Source organism: Poromitra crassiceps (assembly GCF_964638095.1).
Source record: "Poromitra crassiceps genome assembly, chromosome: 17".
Lineage (NCBI taxonomy): Eukaryota > Metazoa > Chordata > Actinopteri > Beryciformes > Melamphaidae > Poromitra > Poromitra crassiceps.
The window spans coordinates 38,547,901-38,572,188 of NC_139635.1; the positions used below are offsets into that span (position 1 = coordinate 38,547,901).

Here is a 24,288-nt window from a genome sequence, read left to right on the forward strand (position 1 = left end):
CAGCAATATTTTTTACGTTTACCAATGGAATGCGAGCTTCTTTAATTTTGATCCAATGAACTAATCTGTGGGCACGGTTTATGAGTTTCCATGTGATGTGATTTCCACAGTATATTCTGTAATACCAGGTGATCCCTGGGGTGCTCCACACTTATCCTTATTTCACTAGGTTTGCTGTGTGTTGAATATTCATTCATTCAGGACAGAAATGTGTCACTTGTTTTTGTTCTTCTTATCGGACTAGATTTATATAGAAGTAGACAAATATATGGTGCGATGGTGCGGTCAGGAACTTTTCAGGCTCAGAATGTTTTTTATGTGTTAAGCCCTGTGGTTTTAAAGTAGATAAACCCCTTTCGGTGTGTGTGGGACCTTTGGGTTATCCTCGCTTGAAATATCCTCAAAGATGTCGTCTTCAAGACAAGATAAAGAGTGGCTCCTCTTGTTTTCTTTTCTTTTTGTCTTCCCCTCCTCTATATATTCAAACTGAAATAGTCGACTGCACTCTTCTCCGGGACAAAAGGTTTTTGGGGGGAGCAGATAAATCATGCAGATGTCTGCCATGGTACAATAACCGTTCTAGAGCAACAAAAAAAAATCATTTACAAAACACAGACAAAAAGAAAAGGAAAGGAAAAGAACAAAAGCGATCTCTGTATCCTGCACATCTCTGTCATGGTACAGTAGCTGTGCTCAGGCCAAAATGTTGAATTCACAACACGGCTGAAAGATTCACAACACGTCTGAAAGATTCACAACACGTCCGAAAGATTCACAACACGTCCGAAAGATTCACAGCGCGTCCAAAAGAAAAAGGCAGTGAGATCCATGTTTAAAGGAGGGTTGTGGCACTCCACTCACTGACACACCGCTGCTTGATTGGTTTAAGTTGAACGCACAGCATGGTGAGTGCACACAGAATATGCACTTTAGCCTGTTATTCTGCAGACCGCCACCGCTATTGACATGTTGGACATGGAGTGTGGGTGTGGTAAAAGGTATTGACATGTTGGACATGGAGTGTGGGTGTGGTAAAAGGTATTGACATGTTGGACATGGAGTGTGGGTGTGGTAAAATGTATTGACATGTTGGACATGGAGTGTGGGTGTGGTAAAAGGTATTGACATGTTGGACATGGAGTGTGGGTGTGGTAAAAGGTATTGACATGTTGGACATGGAGTGTGGGTGTGGTAAAATGTATTGACATGTTGGACATGGAGTGTGGGTGTGGTCAAATGTATTGACATGTTGGACATGGAGTGTGGGTGTGGTAAAATGTATTGACATGTTGGACATGGAGTGTGGGTGTGGTAAAAGGTATTGACATGTTGGACATGGAGTGTGGGTGTGGTAAAAGGTATTGACATGTTGGACATGGAGTGTGGGTGTGGTAAAAGGTATTGACATGTTGGACATGGAGTATGGGTGTGGTAAAAGGTATTGACATGTTGGACATGGAGTGTGGGTGTGGTAAAAGGTATTGACATGTTGGACATGGAGTGTGGGTGTGGTAAAAGGTATTGCCATGTTGGACATGGAGTATGGTTGTGGTAAAAGGTATTGACATGTTGGACATGGAGTATGGGTGTGGTAAAAGGTATTGACATGTTGGACATGGAGTGTGGGTGTGGTAAAAGGTATTGCCATGTTGGACATGGAGTATGGTTGTGGTAAAAGGTATTGACATGTTGGACATGGAGTATGGGTGTGGTAAAAGGTATTGCCATGTTGGACATGGAGTATGGGTGTGGTAAAAGGTATTGCCATGTTGGACATGGAGTGTGGGTGTGGTAAAATGTATTGACATGTTGGACATGGAGTGTGGGTGTGGTAAAAGGTATTGACATGTTGGACATGGAGTGTGGGTGTGGTAAACGGTATTGACATGTTGGACATGGAGTGTTGGTGTGGTAAAATGTATTGACATGTTGGACATGGAGTGTGGGTGTGGTAAAATGTATTGACATGTTGGACATGGAGTGTGGGTGTGGTAAAAGGTATTGACATGTTGGACATGGAGTGTGGGTGTGGTAAAATGTATTGACATGTTGGACATGGAGTGTGGGTGTGGTAAAAGGTATTGACATGTTGGACATGGAGTGTGGGTGTGGTAAAAGGTATTGACATGTTGGACATGGAGTGTGGGTGTGGTAAAAGGTATTGACATGTTGGACATGGAGTATGGGTGTGGTAAAAGGTATTGACATGTTGGACATGGAGTGTGGGTGTGGTAAAAGGTATTGACATGTTGGACATGGAGTGTGGGTGTGGTAAAAGGTATTGCCATGTTGGACATGGAGTATGGTTGTGGTAAAAGGTATTGACATGTTGGACATGGAGTATGGGTGTGGTAAAAGGTATTGACATGTTGGACATGGAGTGTGGGTGTGGTAAAAGGTATTGCCATGTTGGACATGGAGTATGGTTGTGGTAAAAGGTATTGACATGTTGGACATGGAGTATGGGTGTGGTAAAAGGTATTGCCATGTTGGACATGGAGTATGGGTGTGGTAAAAGGTATTGCCATGTTGGACATGGAGTGTGGGTGTGGTAAAATGTATTGACATGTTGGACATGGAGTGTGGGTGTGGTAAAAGGTATTGACATGTTGGACATGGAGTGTGGGTGTGGTAAAAGGTATTGACATGTTGGACATGGAGTATGGGTGTGGTAAAAGGTATTGACATGTTGGACATGGAGTGTGGGTGTGGTAAAAGGTATTGACATGTTGGACATGGAGTGTGGGTGTGGTAAAAGGTATTGCAATGTTGGACATGGAGTATGGTTGTGGTAAAAGGTATTGACATGTTGGACATGGATTATGGGTGTGGTAAAAGGTATTGACATGTTGGACATGGAGTGTGGGTGTGGTAAAAGGTATTGCCATGTTGGACATGGAGTATGGTTGTGGTAAAAGGTATTGACATGTTGGACATGGAGTATGGGTGTGGTAAAAGGTATTGCCATGTTGGACATGGAGTATGGGTGTGGTAAAAGGTATTGCCATGTTGGACATGGAGTATGGGTGTGGTAAAAGGTATTGCCATGTTGGACATGGAGTATGGGTGTGGTAAAAGGTATTGACATGGAGTATGGGTGTGGTAAAAGGTATTGACATGTTGGACATGGAGTATGGTTGTGGTAAAAGGTATTGACATGTTGGACATGGAGTATGGGTGTGGTAAAAGGTATTGCCATGTTGGACATGGAGTATGGGTGTGGTAAAAGGTATTGACATGGAGTATGGGTGTGGTAAAAGGTATTGACATGTTGGACATGGAGTATGGGTGTGGTAAAAGGTATTGACATGTTGGACATGGAGTATGGGTGTGCTAAAAGGTATTGCCATGTTGGACATGGAGTATGGGTGTAGTAAAATGTATTGACATGTTGGACATGGAGTATGGGTGTGGTAAAAGGTATTGACATGTTGGACATGGAGTATGGGTGTGGTAAAAGGTATTGACATGTTGGACATGGAGTATGGGTGTGGTAAAAGGTATTGACATGTTGGACATGGAGTATGGGTGTAGTAAAATGTATTGACATGTTGGACGTGGAGTATGGGTGTGGTAAAAGGTATTGACATGTTGGACATGGAGTATGGGTGTAGTAAAAGGTATTGACATGTTGGACATGGAGTATGGGTGTGGTAAAAGGTATTGACATGTTGGACATGGAGTATGGGTGTAGTAAAATGTATTGACATGTTGGACGTGGAGTATGGGTGTGGTAAAAGGTATTGACATGTTGGACATGGAGTATGGGTGTAGTAAAAGGTATTGACATGTTGGACATGGAGTATGGGTGTGGTAAAAGGATGGAGGAAGTGGCACGTAGAGGTAGGCAAGGCTTCATGGAAAAATCTTCTCGAAAAATAACAAGGCAAGGCAAACTTTATGTACACAGTGTATATCACATTTCATACACAAGGCAATACAGCGTGCTACACATAAAACAGAAAGAAAACATAAGATGACGTTAGAAACGAAAGAAAGTAAGATATTGAGCAGTCACTCTAACAGTGGTGACACCTCTGGTTAGCCAGTATAGCTTCTCTGAGAGTGATTCCCTCAATTTGTCCTCTCAAAAGGAAATACATTTTGATTAGATCTTGAAGGATGCTTTGAAGAAGTATTCGATGGAGTCTTTCCAGTGGTCTATAGGCAGGCTCCACAGCCCCTATCCAGTGGTCTATAAGCAGTGGTTCTCAAATGGGGGTCCGGGGACCCCCAGGGGTCCTTGAGGGGGTTCCAGGGGTCCCCAGCCAAAAGGGCGGGACATTTATTTTCGCTATAATTCCATTCATAAGTAACACAATGACTATTTTGGTCATGGGTTTTATACACTTTCTGTAATAAAACATCTAAAAGCATCAATCTTATTATCAAATGGGGGTCCGTGGTCTAATCTTTGTCAGTTTAGGGGTCCTTCATGTGAATTTCTTTTGAGAACCACTGGTCTATAGGCAGGCCCCACAGCCCCTATACTGTAGGACTTACAACGGGAGCACATCTCACTGCTTCTGGAAGTTGATTCCAGTAATTGGAAGCATAATTACTAAAAGCAGCTTCTTCGCCTGTAGTTTAGTTTTCACCTCGGGAACAACTAACAGACCCAGAGGTCCCAAATGACCTCAGAGGTCTCTGTGGCTCATATTCTAAGAGCAGGTCAGAAATGTATTTTGGAGCTAAGCCATTTAGCGCTCTATAGGCAAGCAGCAGGATTCTAACGTGAATTCTATGGCACACTGGAAACCAATGCAGTGACCTAAGAACTGCTATAATGTGTTCTGTTCTCTTAGGCCATGTTCACATTACAGGCAAATCTGATTTGCTGCTAAAGTCATGAATCATCATTATCTTTATTGGTTTCCCAAATCTGATTTGGGAGTGTGTCCGCACTGCCACAAATCTGATTTGGGCAAGTGTTCAAGTCGGATCTGTGTGTCCAGATACAATGAGCCTATCTGTATGTTTCTGGCAGTGTTTGCATGTCTGCTCTCTGCTCTTCAAGTCCCCGCCCCCTGCAAAAGACACTCTCAAATCTGATTTGGGTGATCAGCGCGTCCACACTGAAGTCACATCAGTCGAAAGCAGATTGGAAACTACCTCCATATGTGGTTTGGGACAAGTGACACAAATCAGACTTGGAGCATCCAGACTCATAAAACCAATCTGGATAGAATCATTAATATGTCATTAAAGTTCACAAATCGGATTTGGCCTCCTAGTCTGAACGTGGCCTTAGTCTGAGTCAGAACTCTGGCAGCGGCATTCTGAATGAGCTGTACCGGATAAAAGATCATTGCAGTAGTCTAACCTGCTGCTAATGAAAACGTGATAGATACTTTTACGCATTTCATGTCAGAGAGACAGGAGGCAGATCAACGAGGTGGCAAACTATTTCAGTATGTATGTATTTCTGGATGGAACATACCTTTTATAAAGCACCGAAGCTCTGCATTTCCCTCGCAAAATGTAGATTTTTGCACGCCTGCACTGTATCAAACCTTATCTGCTATGTCGGCATAGTAGCAAAATGAATCCTCAGATCTCGCTCCCGCTTCCCTCTTCCTGCCCCAGGAAATGTATATTTATTAGATGTGAGATATGCCACACCTCCTCCCAGTGCCCTTTCGCAGCCCCAAAGACATTACAATCGCGCTTTGATGGATGATATGTATTTTCAGACATTGAAAGCATATTAGAACTGCATACACAAATGATTAGTCAGCTTCAGAAGAGTATTTCCAGTAGCTCCATCCGCCGAGCGGAGGCAGGGGCGCTGTGCAGGAACACTCACTGAATGGCAATGATTGTCCAGACCTTGAAATAATTACAAATAACTGACCTTGACTTGACTCTGCATGTTGTGCATCTATTAGCAAACGTGACGCCAGCATCAAACATCACTCAAACAGGGACAGCCTTTTCATGTCTCCAGGTGCGCCTGCTAGCCAATATGGAGGTTATTCTTCTAACCTTATTGTTCCCCCCCCCTCTAACCTCACATTTTTATCTGGATTTCGCATCCCATCAAGCTCCAGTCGGTGTCTTTGTATTCCCTGCTTGGCAGCCGCCACCGAGGTGTCCCGCGGAGGTTTTGGTACAGAGGGATTAGCATGCAGATCCGAGCAGACCGCGGCGACAGATGGACGCGGTGTTGCCGGCGTGCCGCCCGGGCCCCGCTGCAGCTTGCCACCCAGTCGGAGGCCCCGACCTATAAATCCAACGTCGTGTCACTTGTTCTGCTCCTCGCGGGTACAAGAGGGGCCCCGCGACGTCTGCTTGATGGCTTTTTTAGCTCCAACACACACCTGTCACGGGGGCCGCTCTCGCGCTGCCTGCCTTAACCGAGGCAGACAGCGGAAGACTAAAAAGCCGTTCACGGAGGCTATAAAACACACTCGTTTGTTCGTAATTCATTTGACTTATGTAAACTCACACTGAAATGAAAAATGACTTTTTTTTACAATGTCGTTTTCCCTACCGTATCATACACCTGTTTCACATTTTATAACAAAAAAGAAGACAAAAACTACGTTTTTATATCAAAATCTGCTATATCAACTGACTGATGTTGGTTTACACATTGAGTGATCTCTCCCCACATTATTTATGTCCTGCATTAATATCCTGTTTCTGCTGGAAATACATCACAGTAAGGAAGCGAGATGCTCTCAAAATGTGATTTCATGCAGACTTTAACACTGGAAAGGACTAGCTAGCAGCAGGTCAGTTGAGGGCCGGTTTAGAATCGTAGAATTGAAATATCTCACATTTCAAAATGACCTATAGAACTTCAGAACTGTATGAATCAGGATGACTGGCCAGGGCCAACGGAGGACACATGTCAGATCTGAATGCACAAGGAGAAGCTTTGAAAAGGCTCTGCTGACCCTTTTTTACACAGAGCTTCAGAATCAAACCAAGAAATAGTAGATATACAGTAAGAGATATAATTACCCGCAATCATTTGACGGCTCGTTGGCTTTCCCTTACACAGCCAAAACCCCAGCAGCCTCTCCAGCGTTATGGATAAATTCTACCTTCGCTTTGATCTCAAGGGTTGTGTTTCACAGCGCTCTTTCCATGTTTGTTGTTTTTATCAAATACTTTAGGCCGTATCCACAAACATTCTGAGAATCTTCTACTGTAAGCTCTTATCTTAGCCTAAAAGTCCTTAGACAAGGAGTCCTAGCTTAGACAAGGAGTCCTAGGAGGGATTTAGACATTCTCTCACAGCGACTCTGAGGCAAGGAATGGACAAAAGCTTTTATCGTAGTGAGGAAGTGTGGTTGACAGAAAAATCAACCTGCCTCTTTTTGTCATCCAGAATGAACACCAGGAATCACACAAGATAAAACACAATTTAGCCAATCAAAGTGGAGGAGTCGGTGCTCTCATGACGGGACAGTAAATTTAGCCAATTTAGCCAATATTAACACGCGCTTTGCTTATACGATGAAAAATAAAATAAAAATAGAGGTCATTGGACCATATGAACCATACCGTACTTTACTTTTTTAATACTTCTCCTCACAGTTTGACGCATTATGCCTTTATTTGGGTGAATGCAATGTATTTATACTTTACTCATTTGATTTTAAGATTTGGTGAAAATGGCTCAAGACTCAGTAGTACTAGTATAATTTATAGACGATTTCTGAACATGAAAATATTCCAGATGATGCGGACCTGTGCCACAGACAATACAGAGAAAACTCTCTATCCAAAGCTGTTGTTTTGTCCGCATTTTGTTTGAAGGAGTTGTGATTGTGTGATACACCTAGAGTATATTATCACTGCTGCACTGGTTGCCTGTTGCTAAATGTCTTAACATTGTGATGACTTTATACCATATTTCTGCGTCTTTGAGCCAATTCCTTCTCCCCTTAAGAAACTCCTAAAAGCTCCTCCTAAAAGTCCTCCTCTCACAGTTTTCCACCTTAGGGCTAAGATGCTTTGTGAATAGCTTTTATATTTACTAGGATTTAGTCTTTGCTTTTAAGGGGAAAAAAAAAAAAAAAAAAAATCATCCCTCTGAGAGTTTTCTCAGAATGTCACCACTAGGACCTACTCTTAGTACTACTGTACGAAGCTTTGTGGATACGGATTGAACTACAACTGGTCCCAGGTCTGTGCATCCCAGCCAGGTTGGTTCAGCCAGGGAGCACAACATCCAATCAGCTACAGTTCAGTGCTTGGCCACCGCGCTCACCACGAGACCGTTTATACCTAATGGATGAGTTGGGACTGCAGCCTTTTTAGGCTTGAAGACCAGCCAATCGTATCATGGGCTGGATCCGAAAGTGGAATCAAGTTCAATGAACTGCACCAAACTTGGGCTCTGCTGCCCAGAACAGGGAATTGTCTTCTGTCATACCGGCCCAGTTGCCATTACAGTCTTTAACCCAGGTCATTTTAACCTTTTTCTTGTAAGTCATCATGATATGATGCTCCGCCGTGAAGAGGATTCCCAAATTTGAACCGCACAGTAACTCATTTCCATCCAAAAAAATGAAATGTACTCCAGTATTTTTGAATGTACCTTCTGTTAGAAGTGTGAAGCCCGCCTGTGTAAACACAGGCTGTGTTCAGAGTTCAGAGTGTCTCCCTGTGCTTTCAGATCCAACAAGGTGACCACCCTGTCCTCCACTGGCCCTGGCTGGCCATCATCCATAATAGATGACTATCCTTGTGTTTGTCTTTACCAACGCCAGGTGAGACGGTTCACACACATGCCCTCAACGTCAGCTAGAGCCCCAAAGGGGGAGACTACTACAAAGTGAAAAAACAACAACAAGAACATTCACCCCTGAGAGAGAGAGAGAGAGAGAGAGAGAGAGAGAGAGAGAGAGAGAGAGAGAGAGAGAGAGAGAGAGAGAGAGAGAGAGAGAGAGAGAGAGAGAGAGACAGAAAAACCACTGTATATTTGAAACAATATAGACGCAGATATTTAAAGTAATGGTGGCGTGATTGATTCACTTTTTGAGACACCTCTGCTCCTCCAGTCAGTGTGATATCGCTGTAAAAGTAGGGATGAGTCGACACCATTCTTTAAGTCTGATACCACGACCTTGAGTATCTGCCGATGCCAATACTGTACCAATCCAATACGTCTGTTTCCCTCTCCTAAACAACTACGCTGTTAATAATATATGTGTCTGGATGCACTTTGCTTAACTCATTGAGTGCCATGGACGAGTATGTTCGTCATTTCGTTTAGTAACGTAGAGTGCCAAGGACGAGTATGTTCGTCAATTGCGTTTTTTGACGGTGGGACGTGGATCAAAGCATCAGGCATCTCCTGTACAAATATGGGAGCTATTGAAGGTGTATAACCTATTTTACGGACTCATTAGGTGGCGACAGTGCTCTCCAGATTACAGAAAGGTCCGGAAAACTGCAGGAAAAAGCCGTGATCAAAGAGAAACCGATGCATGCTGCAGCCAGAGCCATATAGATTGCTCTGTCTGCAGCTGACGTTGGCTGCGAACATAAGTCAATCCGCGCCCACAACTGAGCTCCTCTGCCTCTGTCTGTCTGCATATAGTTTCTCCACACGATTACCCGCCAGAAAGGCAGCACCCGACGCCGAAGGGCCAAACCTTTCCCTGCAGTCCCGTTTGGCATTTCCTTGTCGCGCTGGGAGCCGCCCGGGAGCCGCCCGGCGCAAAAACGGAGGCTCCGAAAATAGACTGGGTGCGTGTGGGGAGGAGTTTGCAGCTGAGGGGGGGAGAGGGGGGTGGGGCACGCAGGCTCCACAGAACTACACCACGTCACTACATCAGAAAATATTAGCTAGAGTCAGTGAATGTGCTTGAAATGCTTCATTTCACAAAAGGCTGAATATCTCAGCTTATAATTTGAAACCTGTCTTTTTGCTCAAAACAGCCTATCTTCTCCGGCTCATAACTAAAGAACGGAAAATGGTATCAATAAACTTTTTTTTGCAGATGATAGAATAGAGTCTCCTCGTTCTTTGGAGACGGTGGTTACATGTTTACATAGTAATATCACACAATATTCTGTGGGCCTTGAGATATCACTGAAAACGCTCTGAAACTCTGGCACTGGGAGCTTCCGTTCTCCAAAAGTGGCTGGCACTCAATGAGTTAAGGACGGAAAAAACGAAGAAATATATCAACTGCAACATGACTCAGTTATGCAATACTGCTACTTTTTTTATTTCATTTTATTTTTTCACACACAGAACTTTTAGCAGCATTTTTGATTGGTCAGCACCGTTCAGATTGTGGCCAGTATCGGTACGATACCGAGTATCGGATCGGCCCATCCCTAATCAGCTACAGTTTTGCTACATGCCCTCCATGAATCAACCCACTTGCCACTTACTGAGTGTGAGCGAGTCAGCCAGCCAGGCCAAGCCCATGATGTCATGTGGGAGCACGATAGGGTTAATTCATGCTAACAGGGGTTAGATTTGATGTTTTCCATAAAGGAACTTTTGAATTGATACAAACATAGTCAAACCAAACACCAACAGGTGAAGATATACACACACGCAAAATAATGCATGAAACGATTCACACGTAGCAGCACATGAATATAATCAATGCAATTGACATGAACAAATGCACTCCTCCTGGCCCATATAGCTTGACAGTTGACACTGTCCTCGGTGCTGCTCGGTACACAGTTTGAGCAATATGGTCGGATTGGGTTTACCTCAGCTGCACGAAAGCCCTGGAGGTAGCAGAGTTTGTTGTGGTTCAGTAGTGTGAAAAAAGCCCTCGCTGTGCCCACTCAACCCAAAAGGTGAGGAGCAGTGGAGTCTGTCAGCGCCTTATGGTGTTTGAGGCAGCGTGCAGTCTGACTGGCCCCTTCTCTCTGCCCAGTCTGTGCCGGGCAAATTAAGGACTTGGACAGTTAGGTGGCCATGCAATGTAAAGCGCCACACAAAGCATTTTTACATCGAGAAGTTGTTGATACATTCGTTTTGACATAATAATTATCAGCAACAAGCGAGACCATCATCGAGATGACTGTCAAGTGTTTACGCTATCAATGCTGGAGCCCGCCCTCTTCCCACACACACACACACACACACACACACACACACACACACAAAACCAAGGGTTGCCAAGGGTTTATAGGAGGGCAATGGGGCACATTAGCGGCGGTTACATGAGACGTTTTTTTTGCCAGATTCTGAATGAAATCATTCTGAAGGAAGATTCCCACGCAAGTGTTTACACGAGCGCTAAATCTAATGATCGCATTAAGGTGTGCGTTTACCTGCTCCACATATATAATCTCACTACTAATATATAATAAGGCGGAGGGGTGTGCCACGCGGCGCACAAACGCTCTACTGCACACGCTCAGAACTGTGCGGCGTTGTAAATGAGTGCGTGAAATAATCGCAATATTTCGCAATATTTCTAGTGAGAATAAAAGTTTGTAACCTGCGCAAAAAGAGCGAATCGAGCACGACGTTTTGAAAAGATGGACCTGTCTCGGGCCATTGGCACCGTTATCGCGTTGATACTATTCTTTGTTATTAAGCGATCGTTTAATCAGAATAGTGTACGTACGATGTGTGAATGACGCCTTACGCAACATTCTGGACATTCTGGAGGCAGAAGTGAGCAGATGTTGCTTGAGGGCTGCTGTTATTTTTTATGCGCGCATCCACGAAGATTCGCATGGAGAGCCTTAACGAGCCTTAAAGACTCATACCAGCTGGCTTGGACGGAGCTTCTGCCGGCAGATAATATGGATATCTCTCCATGTAGAAAACATATAGAGAAGGTAAGCGCTGTCCATCTGCTTATATTACCAAGATTATAATGATACAAAGTGGGTTGAAAATGGGCAAAGCCTCCCTTTAAACATAACACATAGGCCCAACAATAAATAGCAATAAATGGGAGAAGGCGATCGTTGAATGAGCTGTCAGGTGTCAAAACTAGCCATGATACCAAATCAGCGAGCAGGCACAGAAACCGTTTGAAAGTAATCCGAAGGAGTTTTTACTTGACGATTTTTTTTTATATATCCTTAGAACGGATTATGATTGGGTTATAAAACCCCTCTAAAAAAGAATGAAATGTGCTGTGGAATGGCTGATTTATTCTGATTGAGGCGGTTATATGAGGCGATTCTGATTTGGCTTCTATTCTTATTAGTGGAATAAAAGGCTCCATGTAAACGCAGCTCAGCCCGTGGATCTAATCCTCCACACCAATGGCTCCATCATTGACATTCATGCGGCCGCCCCCCCTAAAAAACTTGATGCATTGATCTCGTAAACCTGAAATCGATGCGGCGCCGGCCGCTTGTAAAGCAGCAGCTGTGGTAGAAGCCCACCCTGTCAGACCCTCGCAGCACACTGTGGTAGAAGCCCACCCTGTCAGACCCTCGCAGCACACTGTGGTAGAAGCCCACCCTGTCAGACCCTCGCAGCACACTGTGGTAGAAGCCCACCCTGTCAGACCCTCGCAGCACGCCGTGTTCTCCAAAAGGCTGCGGAGCGAGACGGAGCAATCCGCCGCCTCCCCACAGGCTGTGAGCAGGACGCGCGGCCCATACGCCGAGCGTGTTTGTCATCTCAGACAACAGAACAGGACTATTTCCTTTCACGCGCCAAAATTAATTGAGCCGTTTTAATAATGCAAAAAAGTTCTTTACAACCGAACCCACTGCTTTAAGTTGTTTCGCAGACTTTCGCCGAGGATTGAGTGTACCCAGTTTTTCAGACTCGGATGAGGCCATTTCTTTTCTTTTGTCCCGGGGATAAAAGCACTGAAGCATCCCTGTAAGCTCAGCCAGCTAAAAAGCCTCCTGTTGTGTTGTGGCTCTGAATCAGGCTGTTAGCCTCGTCCCCTCTGACACTCCCTACTTTACCTCTTCTATACACTCTCTCACAGAGCAGGGAGAACATCCACATCCCACAGAATCTATAGAAACGAGAAGGTGATCAGTATCGGCCGACGGAGAGGCAGCAGGTCCTTAGTCCAAAGGTGCATTATATCCCGACAATTTCTTGTTCCCGTTAAAACGAGCCGTCTAGTCAACTAGTCCTCTGGAATCGATTCTGTCAAACCAGGGAGTCTGCGGAGCGCAATCTAATTTTTCCCTTAATGTGTTTTTGTGTGTGTTTGTCTCTTTGTCGGCGCCGTGCCTCGAGCTTTGTCTCAATGAGCACACAGGCAAGTCGTTTGGAGCGGACGGGGCGTCGTCTGTGATAATAACGTTGGGATTTTCACCGCGGCCCCGTGTCTGATGAAACGGACAGCGTGCCTTTTAATAAATCAGACTCGGCACAGGAGCTGAAGCGGTACATACCGGTCGGCTGGAATCGTAGAGGACACCGTGCCAAGTTAATACTGGAGGAAAATGAACCTTGGACTTTTTCTGCCTCCATTTAATTTCCCATACAGACAACAAAAGACAACATGAAGGTGGAGCAGTCTTGACCGTCTAACAGTCCCCAACATTACCTCTCTCCCCCCCAGGGGCCTGCACTATGCCTACCTCTCTCCCCCCCAGGGGCCTGCACTATGCCTACCTCTCACCCCCCCAGGGGCCTGCACTATGCCTACCTCTCACCCCCCCAGGGGCCTGCACTATGCCTACCTCTCACCCCCCCAGGGGCCTGCCCTGCACTATGCCTACCTCTCACCCCCCCAGGGGCCTGCACTATGCCTACCTCTCTCCCCCCCAGGGGCCTGCCCTGCACTATGCCTAAAGTGCCTGATAATACTTTGGTTTATGGCACCTTGAAGGATAAAGGCTCATCTCCTTCCTGCCACCATCATATAACCAATAAATGTCAATCGGGGTAAAATCCATTAGGATAAGGAGACGTGCAGTGACCAAGTCGTCATGCTCGGGTCTGGACTTGTGCTAATATACAATGATGTCATATGTGTTCATATTGGATACAGTACAATGATTGTGGAATTTTAATTGTAGAAATATATATAAATTCAAATTATGATGTTGTATGGATGAATGTAGGGAACATTGAACTTGTTCATGTTTCATACTTTTCTGTTTATGGGTGGAGCAATAAGCTTATCTCACGAGACATGATCCGATACATGATTCACGATTCAATACGACCACAATACGATGTAATTTAAAGGTTCACTGACAACAAAGCATGGCTCTGCAGAATTCTCTTTACTTCTTAGCCATTTGCTAGCAATTCCATTTGCTTGCCAGAATGTAAAATGATCAGAAATGTCGTTCACAAAGTGTAACTAACATGATAACAAGCCATCTAATTGAATATAATAATAATAATAATAATGATAGTAATGATAATAATCATCATCATCATCATCATCATCATCATCATAATAGTAAGAGTAGAAGTAGTAGTAGTATAGTAGTTGTTGTTGATGAATATCATACGGTTTTAAACCAACTGCAGAACAACTAAACCATTTTTTCCACGGCTTACTACAGTAAATTTAAAATGTTCTCAATATTTGGTGAAACATGGTGAATTGCTACCTTTCATTGATTGCTACCAAATGAGTTAGTTACACCTGAACGAGTGTAAAAATGAGTTTTGGGATTTAGGCAGACAAAACTTTTGGGGGTGAAATTCATTTGAACCTGTTCAACATTCATGGCATGTCCCATTCACAATATGAGAACATCTGCAAGCGTACACACACAGACATTCAAATGCTGCAAATCCCTCTAAATAAGCTGAATAGCAATGACTTTATCACAATCCCCAAATTTGGGTGTAATTACGGTAATCATGTTTTTTTTTTTTTTTTTGCATGGTTAACCATTCTGTTTGTGTTGGTTGGTAATGAGATTAGATAACATCTGCCAGTAGGTGAACACATCTGTGGTGAAGCCTGACCTAATGGTGAAAATGAGCTACTGTACAGGCCATCTTCTTGGCTGGTCTTTGTCCCAGTACTAGGGGTGTAACGGTACACAAAAATCACGGTTCGGTACGTACCTCGGTTTTGACGCCACGGTTCGGTACATTTTCGGTACAGTAAAGGAAGGAAAAAAGCAAAACATATAATTGCTTGTTACCGTTTATTTTGAACTCTTGTTAACAAGTTTGCAGGCTTTTACAGTGGAGCAGCAGTAATAATCGCAGTAGGTAGGCCTTCTCAGATTTATTTTTCTGTTTTAATAACAGTAGTGACCTCAATTGGACCACTAGTGAACTCTAGTGGGAGCAACCACATTGACTCAAGTGCAGCATTAGTGCATTAACAGAGCAGCATTAACATGAACAGTTCAAGCTTATAGGCCTGCACAGATTCTTAGTCTTTTCTTTTTTCTAGGAAATGAACTTTTCCAGCTTGACTGAATACAAAATAAAGTGCAGCATCAAAATAATAGTAAACAATAGGGGTGTTGGAAAAAATCGATTCACCTAAGTATCGCGATTTTTAATGTCACGATTCTTTGAATCGATCTTTTATTCCAGAATCGATAATCGCAAAAAAAAAAAAAAAAAAAAAAAAAAATCCCCCAGCTGTGTACTTCGGTACACAGCTGTACCGGACCGGACGTCCTGTACCGAAAAATGTCGGTATGATTACGTGTACCTTTACACCCCTACCCAGTACTACTACTTTTCACCGTTAGATGGCAGGCATCATCACAGATTTGCGTTTGGGGTTCAGTTGGTTTTGGGTTGACATGTAAACATCATCACTGTTTAAGCTCCATAGAGCGTCAATCTGGACGTAGCTACTGTGACGTCACCCATTGTTTTTTTGGACTCCCGTTTTGAAGCCTCGAGGTTTGCATTTTCACCGTCGCCATCTTGGTTATTTGGAGCCAGACGTGACGTGTAATTGGACGAGAAGAGCCGCAGTGCTGCCTGCGATTGGTCCGTGATCGGCGAGCTGCGCGATCACTGGACAGGTAGTCTCGCTGGCCAGCCCAGAGTCTGGCTGCATGGAAGCAGGCTGCTGGCCTAAGCCCTCCCCTGCTCTACAGCTGCTCTCCCATTGGAGGCGTCCATTTCAGTTGCTGCCGGATTTCCGCTTCCCGCTCACAAGCTCTGTCATTGGCTCCGACCATGTCAATCAGAGCGGCTTCCGCTCCCTCCTCCCTGTGTGTCGCTGTAAATACTTGTTAAGTATTTACTTAACAAATAAATACCGCTAAGCGCCGCCCATTGCAATTCCAGAATGGTGACCAGCGCTGCCAGACTCCTCTCACGGATGGGAGGGGAGTATTTTTGTTTTCATCTATTTGACTCTAAATGGGACCATTCATTTCTAAGATGAACATCATGCTGTATTGAAGAAGAGTTGAAACTGGCGATTGAGGCCATAAACTCATTCGGAACGTGTTTACTGAGGCCATAAATAAAGTGAGAACTAGTGTCATTTTCCCATTTACTTCCATGTAAGGGACTTCTTTTTTGAGCCAGTTGAGTCGCTCCCTGCAGGCCATTCGAAAGCATGCACATTTAAGTTAGTTCCGCATTAGCCTCACAAACTGACGTCCAATATTAGCTCATACTCTGCTTATGATAAACCTGGTTAAAGCTCATTTATGCTGCATTTTCGTACGAAAATAAATACGTCCGTTTCAAATGATGTAACTGTCACTGCCCACACACTTCCATGCGTCTTTCACGTTGATCTCATGTTAAGCAATACATCCACTAGTGGGCAGTAGAGAGTCATATGTGTGCGGTACTGCTCCGTTTCATCCGTATCCGTCAGCTTTCAGAAAACGTGCACAATTACACATGAAATGAAGGCAGAGTACGGACAGAAGGCTCCCTTCATATCTGTATCCGTATTTAACGTTGAGCATAATTGAGCCTTTATGGTGCCTGGCTTAATCCCATATTAAACTGGTTACTGTGGTGTGAAACATTTGATTACATTCACTTTTGGTTTTCATCATCTGTGCAAACTCACACAGCATTATGGACACATTTTGATGTCAACACTTACTATTATTGGGGTCACCATTACATTTAGAAATAACCTATTACTGGAACAAAGAGGGAGGGAGTAGCTGGCGCAGAAACATACTTTTTAGCTGGCGGATCAATCTGTGGACTACCATGGAATATTCTATTAAAATGGTTTATTCATGGCAACAGGGAGTGTCAATCGCAGGATATAACAGGTTCATGTAAACAGCTTAACCCGAATATGGACCTGAATAAGCTGCTAGTATGTGATGCTAGAGTTTTTACTGTATGTGGGTTGCCAGGATGACTGATGCTTCAAAGTGGAAAAGCATAGCAGGCGCATGTTATGTTAAGGCTTATTATAATGGAAACCATCGGATGTTGCGTATTAGATCCCCTGTAGGAGCAAAATTACATCAGAGATAATAACTTCTGACAATGCCACCTTTTCAGTTCTTTAAAACAGTCCAAATTGAATCATCGACATTTTAACTTTAATTTGTTAAAAAAGTTTCTTACATCTTTACATGAGAGCTCTTACAACGGCGTCTTCCTAGCAAAAAAAAATCCAGTCGCTGTGCTAATAAGGAAAGTGTCAGAGCTTCATGCTATATTAGCTTTTATGAAATATCCCCAAATTGAATTAAATGATTTAAGTTTCTGTCATTAATAACCATTTCCGCAGGAAAAATCCCTCATGCGGCGGGTGTGAAATGGGCTTTTGACTTTCACATTTGTTCAATGTCAAAATCAGCACAGCATCATAAACCTGTTGGTAATAATCCTCACAGCTTTCCCCATTCATTTTGTTTCATTTCATTGTCGGTGATAAATATTACTAGTGCAGTGCCCGTTCCCCTCCCTCCTCTTCCCCCCATTCACACATGATGCTCTCCCACTCTTCACCCCCCTGATTGGTCAAATAGCACAGAATTTGACACTGCACTTTCTCAGGTTCCCAGCAGCGCACCCGCCAATTTTGAAGTCGAACAGATGCACGGTTCTCAAGATAAACCGCTTTTATTGTTGCCTGTAGGTGGCACTATGCCGAATTGCACGTGAATTGCAATGCACGGGCTCACATATGTAGTTCAGCTGCTGCGTGGCCTCGCCTGCTCTATTGGCATGCGCAGCGCACAATTGTGCAACTTCGCATCACTGATTACATCACTCACTGATGACATCACAATTGCTCGAGTGACCATCACTGATAACATCATGGAGTGCTTGAGTGACATCACTCAGCACACAATGGCTCAACTTCGCATCACTGATGACGTCCTGATGATGTCATAGACAATGTGACATCATCAGTGAGTCAGTGACATCACAATTGCTTGAGTGACCATCACTGATGACATCATGGAGTGCTGGAGTGACATCACCGAAGATGTCATAGGCATTGTGACATCATCAGTGACATCGTTACTGACCAAAATCATCACAAATCTCACAATGTGGGACCAAAAACGCAGACAGACAGAGCCCACTTAATCAATTGTATATGATGATGATTAATGCTGTAGCTTAACATCCAGACAACAGCCTATTGTTGGCTTCTATCATCATAAAAACTCCCCCTTTGGCTATGATAAGGTTTAACTCGATTCAACGTTCGAGACTTCCTTTTGCTCTCGTGTACTGTAGTTGTCAAATATGAGATCTTTGTGCCTTCCCCTTGTCTTAATGGCCACATGCGGAGGCTAAGTGACAGATTGATAGCTTAGCTGTAATAGCATGCTAGCTTCGTCAGCCTCTGAAAGGCCATGTCTTCCCCTCGTCCACCGGGGGCTGACATGACAGCCGTGTAAGTCATAAGGAGCATTGATGCCATTAGGACATCATCCTCATCGGTTAGTAAGTGGATTACGGAGCCGGAGCACTGGCATGCCTCCGTGTGTGCTTTGCTTTTATTGGCTGTATAAGAGGAGACAGTCCACTTAGTCCTCGCTTTGATTCCCAGTCAGGTTTGACATTAAACAGTTTTCCCCCATAGCCTCTGTTTTAGCTCTCTCTACGCGTGGCCACTAATGTCAGTTGATGGCTTTGTATTACATTTGTCACTGAGCTAGATTTGATTGAAACCCATTTAAAGTGGTTGACATTTGACATCCTATCCTTGTTTAGGCAGCGGCGGGGGAAAGAAGCCTATGCAACACTTTACATGAATCTATACCTTAATGGATATGATTTTGCTCTGAGATCACATTTCAGAGAGAGATGGGAAAAACACGTTTATTTTGATCTACCCTCTTAGTTAACCATGGTGGCAACATAGAGTGACATATAGAATGAAAGCGCCTGTTCCCTTAAGTCAGTGTAGGAACACATTAACAGAGAACATTAATAAAAAATAAAAAAAAAGTGCAAAGCAAGTGTGAGAGTTGAATGGGAGGCACGCGGGAGCCCGTGGAAGCATTAACGAAAACATTAATCTTTTGATTTTTAATCATTTGTTTTTGTTTTAATTGGTAAGTTGTAGGGCGATCTGGACCAAAGATCATATCTCTGTATTTTTAGATACACGATATGTCTCGGTATTTTCTACAAAGTGGGCGAAATGGTCAGTTGTAAGTCGAAGCCACATGTATGTACTGTAGGGCTGGGCGAAATGGACAAAATCAAATGATCACAATATTTTTGACCAAATACCTTGATATCGATATTGCAGCAATATTGGTGCTTTTACATTTACACAATGAGATTTTTGATAAATAATCTTCAGTAATGTGGATATAATAACTAAGTAAAGGCAAATAATAGGACTTCTAGATCACTTTACTGTAATGCAGCGTTTAAAAGCAGGAAAGAACAACATTAACACTTAACTACCTTATGTCAATATTTCCATCCATCCATCTTCGACCGCTCAACCGCTTATCTTCTTTCGATCATGATATCACAATATTACGATATCCAAAATCTAAGATGATGTCTATTCCCATATCATAATATCAATATAATACTGATGTATTGCAGATATATTACCAATATATAATGTAAATATATTGGTCAGTGCCAATGTAACTGTTCAGCTTTGTATCTTTTTCTTGTATGTTTCAAGAGCAGTGAGGACCATATCTGAATGTATGCATATTGTGAGACCTCTAGTTTTGTTGGATCAGAAGAGAAGGTCTGTTGGATATATTAGTGTATAACAATAGTTTTACTAGAGTTGAGAAAGTAGAGGACTTCATCAGTGACTTTCAAAGTGCTGCAAATGTAATCATCACAAAACCAAATTACTCTGGTCTCCTTTTTGACCACTGTGCATACAGATTTACTGCATAAGTCATGGTGTCATTTGTTAATGTCCTTGACTATGCAGATTAAGCAAACAACTTATGCAAATCGCCTTTACTTTTGTCAATTCAAATTAATATGAGCAACTGAGCCCCCCGTAATCCCCAAAATCATAATAGGTTTAGAATGGGATTTTCCATTTAAATTAGTGATTCAAATATTATTTTTTAATTTTGTCATGTTTTGTTGATCTTTCCATAACTCGGCTTGTTAGACTGTTAGACTCGACTGTAAGTGAATATTGTTTTTTCTTTTCATTTGACCCTTATAATAAACCCATTGTCAACATTCCATTTAGCTTCTGTTGTTATGCTGTTGTCCTGCCCAGCCCGTTACTGCACCTCATCCAGGTAGCTGTAATTTTATTTTCAGAATACTTTAGAGTGGCCACTTAAGTCTGTTCTCTTTCAAGCAGAACTGAATAGACACAAAGGTATCTCTCAAACAACCAGAAAATTTAACGTAAGTGAAGTTTTTGCAAGCGATTTGTGTCAGGGGAAGAGCGACACTTACGACAGTTAAGGAAGAAACATCCGTAAGCTACCCACCTGGCTGGGGCGGCTTGTGATTTTAGATCGGTCTGTAATTTTGGGATTGAAAGAGATACATTTTTTCCTACCTGTTCCAGTGACATATTGAAGCTATCTCTCCCTGCCTGTCACCTTGACATTTTCATAACTCTTTTTCACATTCTGCAAATTGCACAATGTGTCAGTCGGACTCTGATTGCGGTTCTACTGACAGTTCAGCGTTCGACAAGTCGGGCCTCTTTCTGAGCGACAAAGGTGAAGCATCTGCTCTTCCGCCAGCAGATCCGGCTGATGCTGAACTTTTGTGCTCTAAGAACACTTCTTCTCTGAAAACAGGGTGTCATGGTAACGTAAACAGATGCACGTTATCTAGCTATGTAGCTGCAAAAATCAAATGAAACTAACACCGTATAAAGCCGTCTTTCTATGGGGGAACGAAAATACTGAAGCACACAAAGCGGAAACACCGGCGGATGTGGGCCGGATCTTAGAGAGGAAGACCGAGGCAGCCACTAATGGATACCAAGCTCTTCTCCTTTGAGAGAGAGCCTGGTGATGCGAGGTTAGCTCCACCCCCCTCCGCCCATCTGGGGAGAGTTGTAGACTAGCACATGCCTCCTCCCATACATGTGCCAGCCTCTTCTTTTCCCCTGGCGGGAAGGCGTTTCACCGGCACGACGTGGCGTGTGGGAGGATCACATTATTCCCCCCAGTTCCCCTCGCCCCCCGCTAAACAGGAGCCCCAATCGACCAAATGCGCTGCTAGTGCAACGGCCAGGGCTCATACCCCACCGGCTTCCCACCCGCAGACACGGGCCAATTGTGTCTGTAGTGCAACTGACGAAGCCGCAAGTACCGCTACCGGGAATTGAACCGGGGTCTCCGCGGTGGTAGACGAGTGCTTTTAACATCTTAACTACCCAGACGCCTCCCTCCGAGCAGCATTCTCGGCGGGTGAGATCAGATTAGGTGCGCTGGTTTTTCTGGTGGATCAGCGGGTTTGCTAAATTGCTATATATTCAACAATATCCGTTAAAGTCCAGCTCCCGGTGGCCACTGCTGTATCTTATCTCCTATGTCTTTTTCCTACTGTATCTCTCTTCCTCCCTGGATACTATTTTTCAGAGGGAATGATCCCATATCAAAACGTGCCGGATGGCTTTGTCTCAATTGAAGGAATCAGATAGAGCGAAATGACGCTGCTTAGGCTCACACACACGCTGCTTAGGCTCACACACACGCTGCTTAGGCTCACACACACGCTGTTTAGGCTCACACACACGCTGCTTAGGCTCACACACATGACCTGACGCTGCTTAGGCTCACACACACGACCTGACGCTGCTTAGGCTCACAACACACGACCTGACCGCTGCTTAGGCTCACACACACGACCTGACCACTGCTTAGGCTCACAACACACGACCTGACGCTGCTTAGGCTCACACACACGACCTGACCCAGTCACCTGCTATCAGCTGCTTAGGCTCACAACACACGACCTGACCGCTGCTTAGGCTCATACACACGACCTGACCGCTGCTTAGGCTCACAACACACGACCTGACGCTGCTTAGGCTCACACACACGACCTGACCCAGTCACCTGCTATCAGCTGCTTAGGCTCACACACACGACCTGACCCAGTCACCTGCTATCAGCTGCTTAGGCTCACACACACGACCTGACCCAGTCACCTGCTATCAGCTGCTTAGGCTCACACACACGACCTGACCCAGTCACCTGCTATCAGCTGCTTAGGCTCACAACACACGACCTGACCCACCCACCTGCTATCAGCGCTCGTATTCCTGCAGATTACAGGAGTGATATTCAACCCCGCAGCCTCCTCTCCTCTGCTCCCCCCCGGCTGCATGTGAGCGGCTGTTTTTGTCTTCAGGCCTCCTCCGCCCTCCATAACGATTGCAGTTGTGCCATTTAAGACACTGAAGGGGATACTGAACGCTGTAAACTGGCGGCGGGTTAAGGATGCAGACGTGGACCTTCAGTAGGGACGAGGATTGGAAACCGGGGGAACAAATCATCGAAGGTGATGTTATAATAATTGGTGATAGACTGTCCGTCTTTCGTGCGGCCTCGAATTACTGGCTGTCAGCCAAGAATAGCATGTTTGCTGACCCTGCCTTCATTTTGTGTCAGGGTGAGATGGCCACATAATAGCAGTATGGATGGACAGAGTAACGATAGTTAGTGTGGATTCTTTTCTGTGTGCATCGCAGCCTTGACTTTGATCCATATTCTGCTGTTTGGCAAGGTTCTCTGAGTCTACCCTTGTCTTTTTCTCCCTCTCTGTCTGTGTGTGTGTGTGTGTGTGTGTGTGTGTGTGTGTGTGTGTGTCTCTCTCTCTCTCTCTCTCTCTCTCTCTCTCTCCAGGGCGGGATGATCGCCCTGCTGCTGTCCATCCTGTGCCTGGTGCTGATCCTGTACACCCGCAGGCGCTGGTGCAAGCGCCGCCGCATCCCCCAGCCCCAGAAGAGCGCCAGCGCCGAGGCGGCCAACGAGATCCACTACATCCCCTCGGTGCTGATGGGGGGCCAGGCCCGCGAGAGCCTGAGGAACTCGCGGGGCCAGGGGCCCAACTCCAGCGGCACCCTCAGCATCCGGGAGACGCCCATTTTGGACGGGTACAAGCCGGGGTGGGCAGCAGGGTGTGTGTGTGTGCGCTCAACACAATAAGCACATTGTGCTCCCCAAGATGAATAACCAGTGGGTTTTGGTCATTACAAATTTAAAGGCGCCCAAGGCAACTCGCAGCTCCAAGTGAGAGTGAGAGGGAACGTTTGAATATCGAATACCGAATCACGCTGTTTGTTGACAATATCTTCCGGGTAGAAAACACCGGCGTCACGTACATACTGTATAAAATAAGGGGGCGAGAAATAACCGATAAAGAGAAAATGGTTAAATTTAAAATGCATGTTTGATGCTTTCATATCTCATTAACAACACTTTCACTACTGTTAGTTTGGAGTCCCAATTTACCTGTTGGGCCACAGACTAAAGAAAATGACAGCTTGAGTTTACCGAAAACTAGCAAGTTAATCCGACCAGCCTATAGAGGGTATCCACACCCACTGGAACACGCCCCCTCAATCAGGAATGAGTGTCAAAATGAGTGTCAAGTTCCTCCCTGAGCAGCAGGTGTCAGTTATCTAGGCTGATTACTGCATTCAAGCTCAGTCTTGCTGTGACTCAGTGGGCGTGACCCCACAGTGACTTCTGCCTCTGTGACATCACGTGCATACCCTCTATTGGGTAAGTTTGGTTTATCAAAGATGCTAACACAGTAGGCTACATAAAGTAAGCACAGCAGAAACGTCAGATAAATTAGGTCAGAGCACAATGTTTAACAACGGTATATATCTTTAAACATTCAGTTACGGCTGAAAATGACAACAGAAATCAACGAGAAACAAGTTTGCCGATTTCGCCTCAATTCAAATCAAGTTGTCTACCCGGAAGTGACTGTTGTTGTCAGCGTGACGTCACGGTGATTCGGTCTATACGCAGAAATCATGTGACATGACATCAGTAAAC

General features: G+C 44.4%; 1 protein-coding gene across 1 annotated transcript in view; it reads left to right on the forward strand.

Moving 5' to 3' along the window:
- The window catches only part of astn1 (astrotactin 1), a gene marked incomplete at both ends in the record, with an annotated part of 525,801 nt that overhangs the window by 98,858 nt on the left and 402,655 nt on the right, over positions 1-24,288 (forward strand). The window contains one exon of the mRNA XM_083653323.1: positions 23,125-23,375. Within this exon, the coding sequence (XP_083509449.1) occupies positions 23,125-23,375 (251 nt within the window). The remainder of the gene's footprint in view (positions 1-23,124; positions 23,376-24,288) is intronic.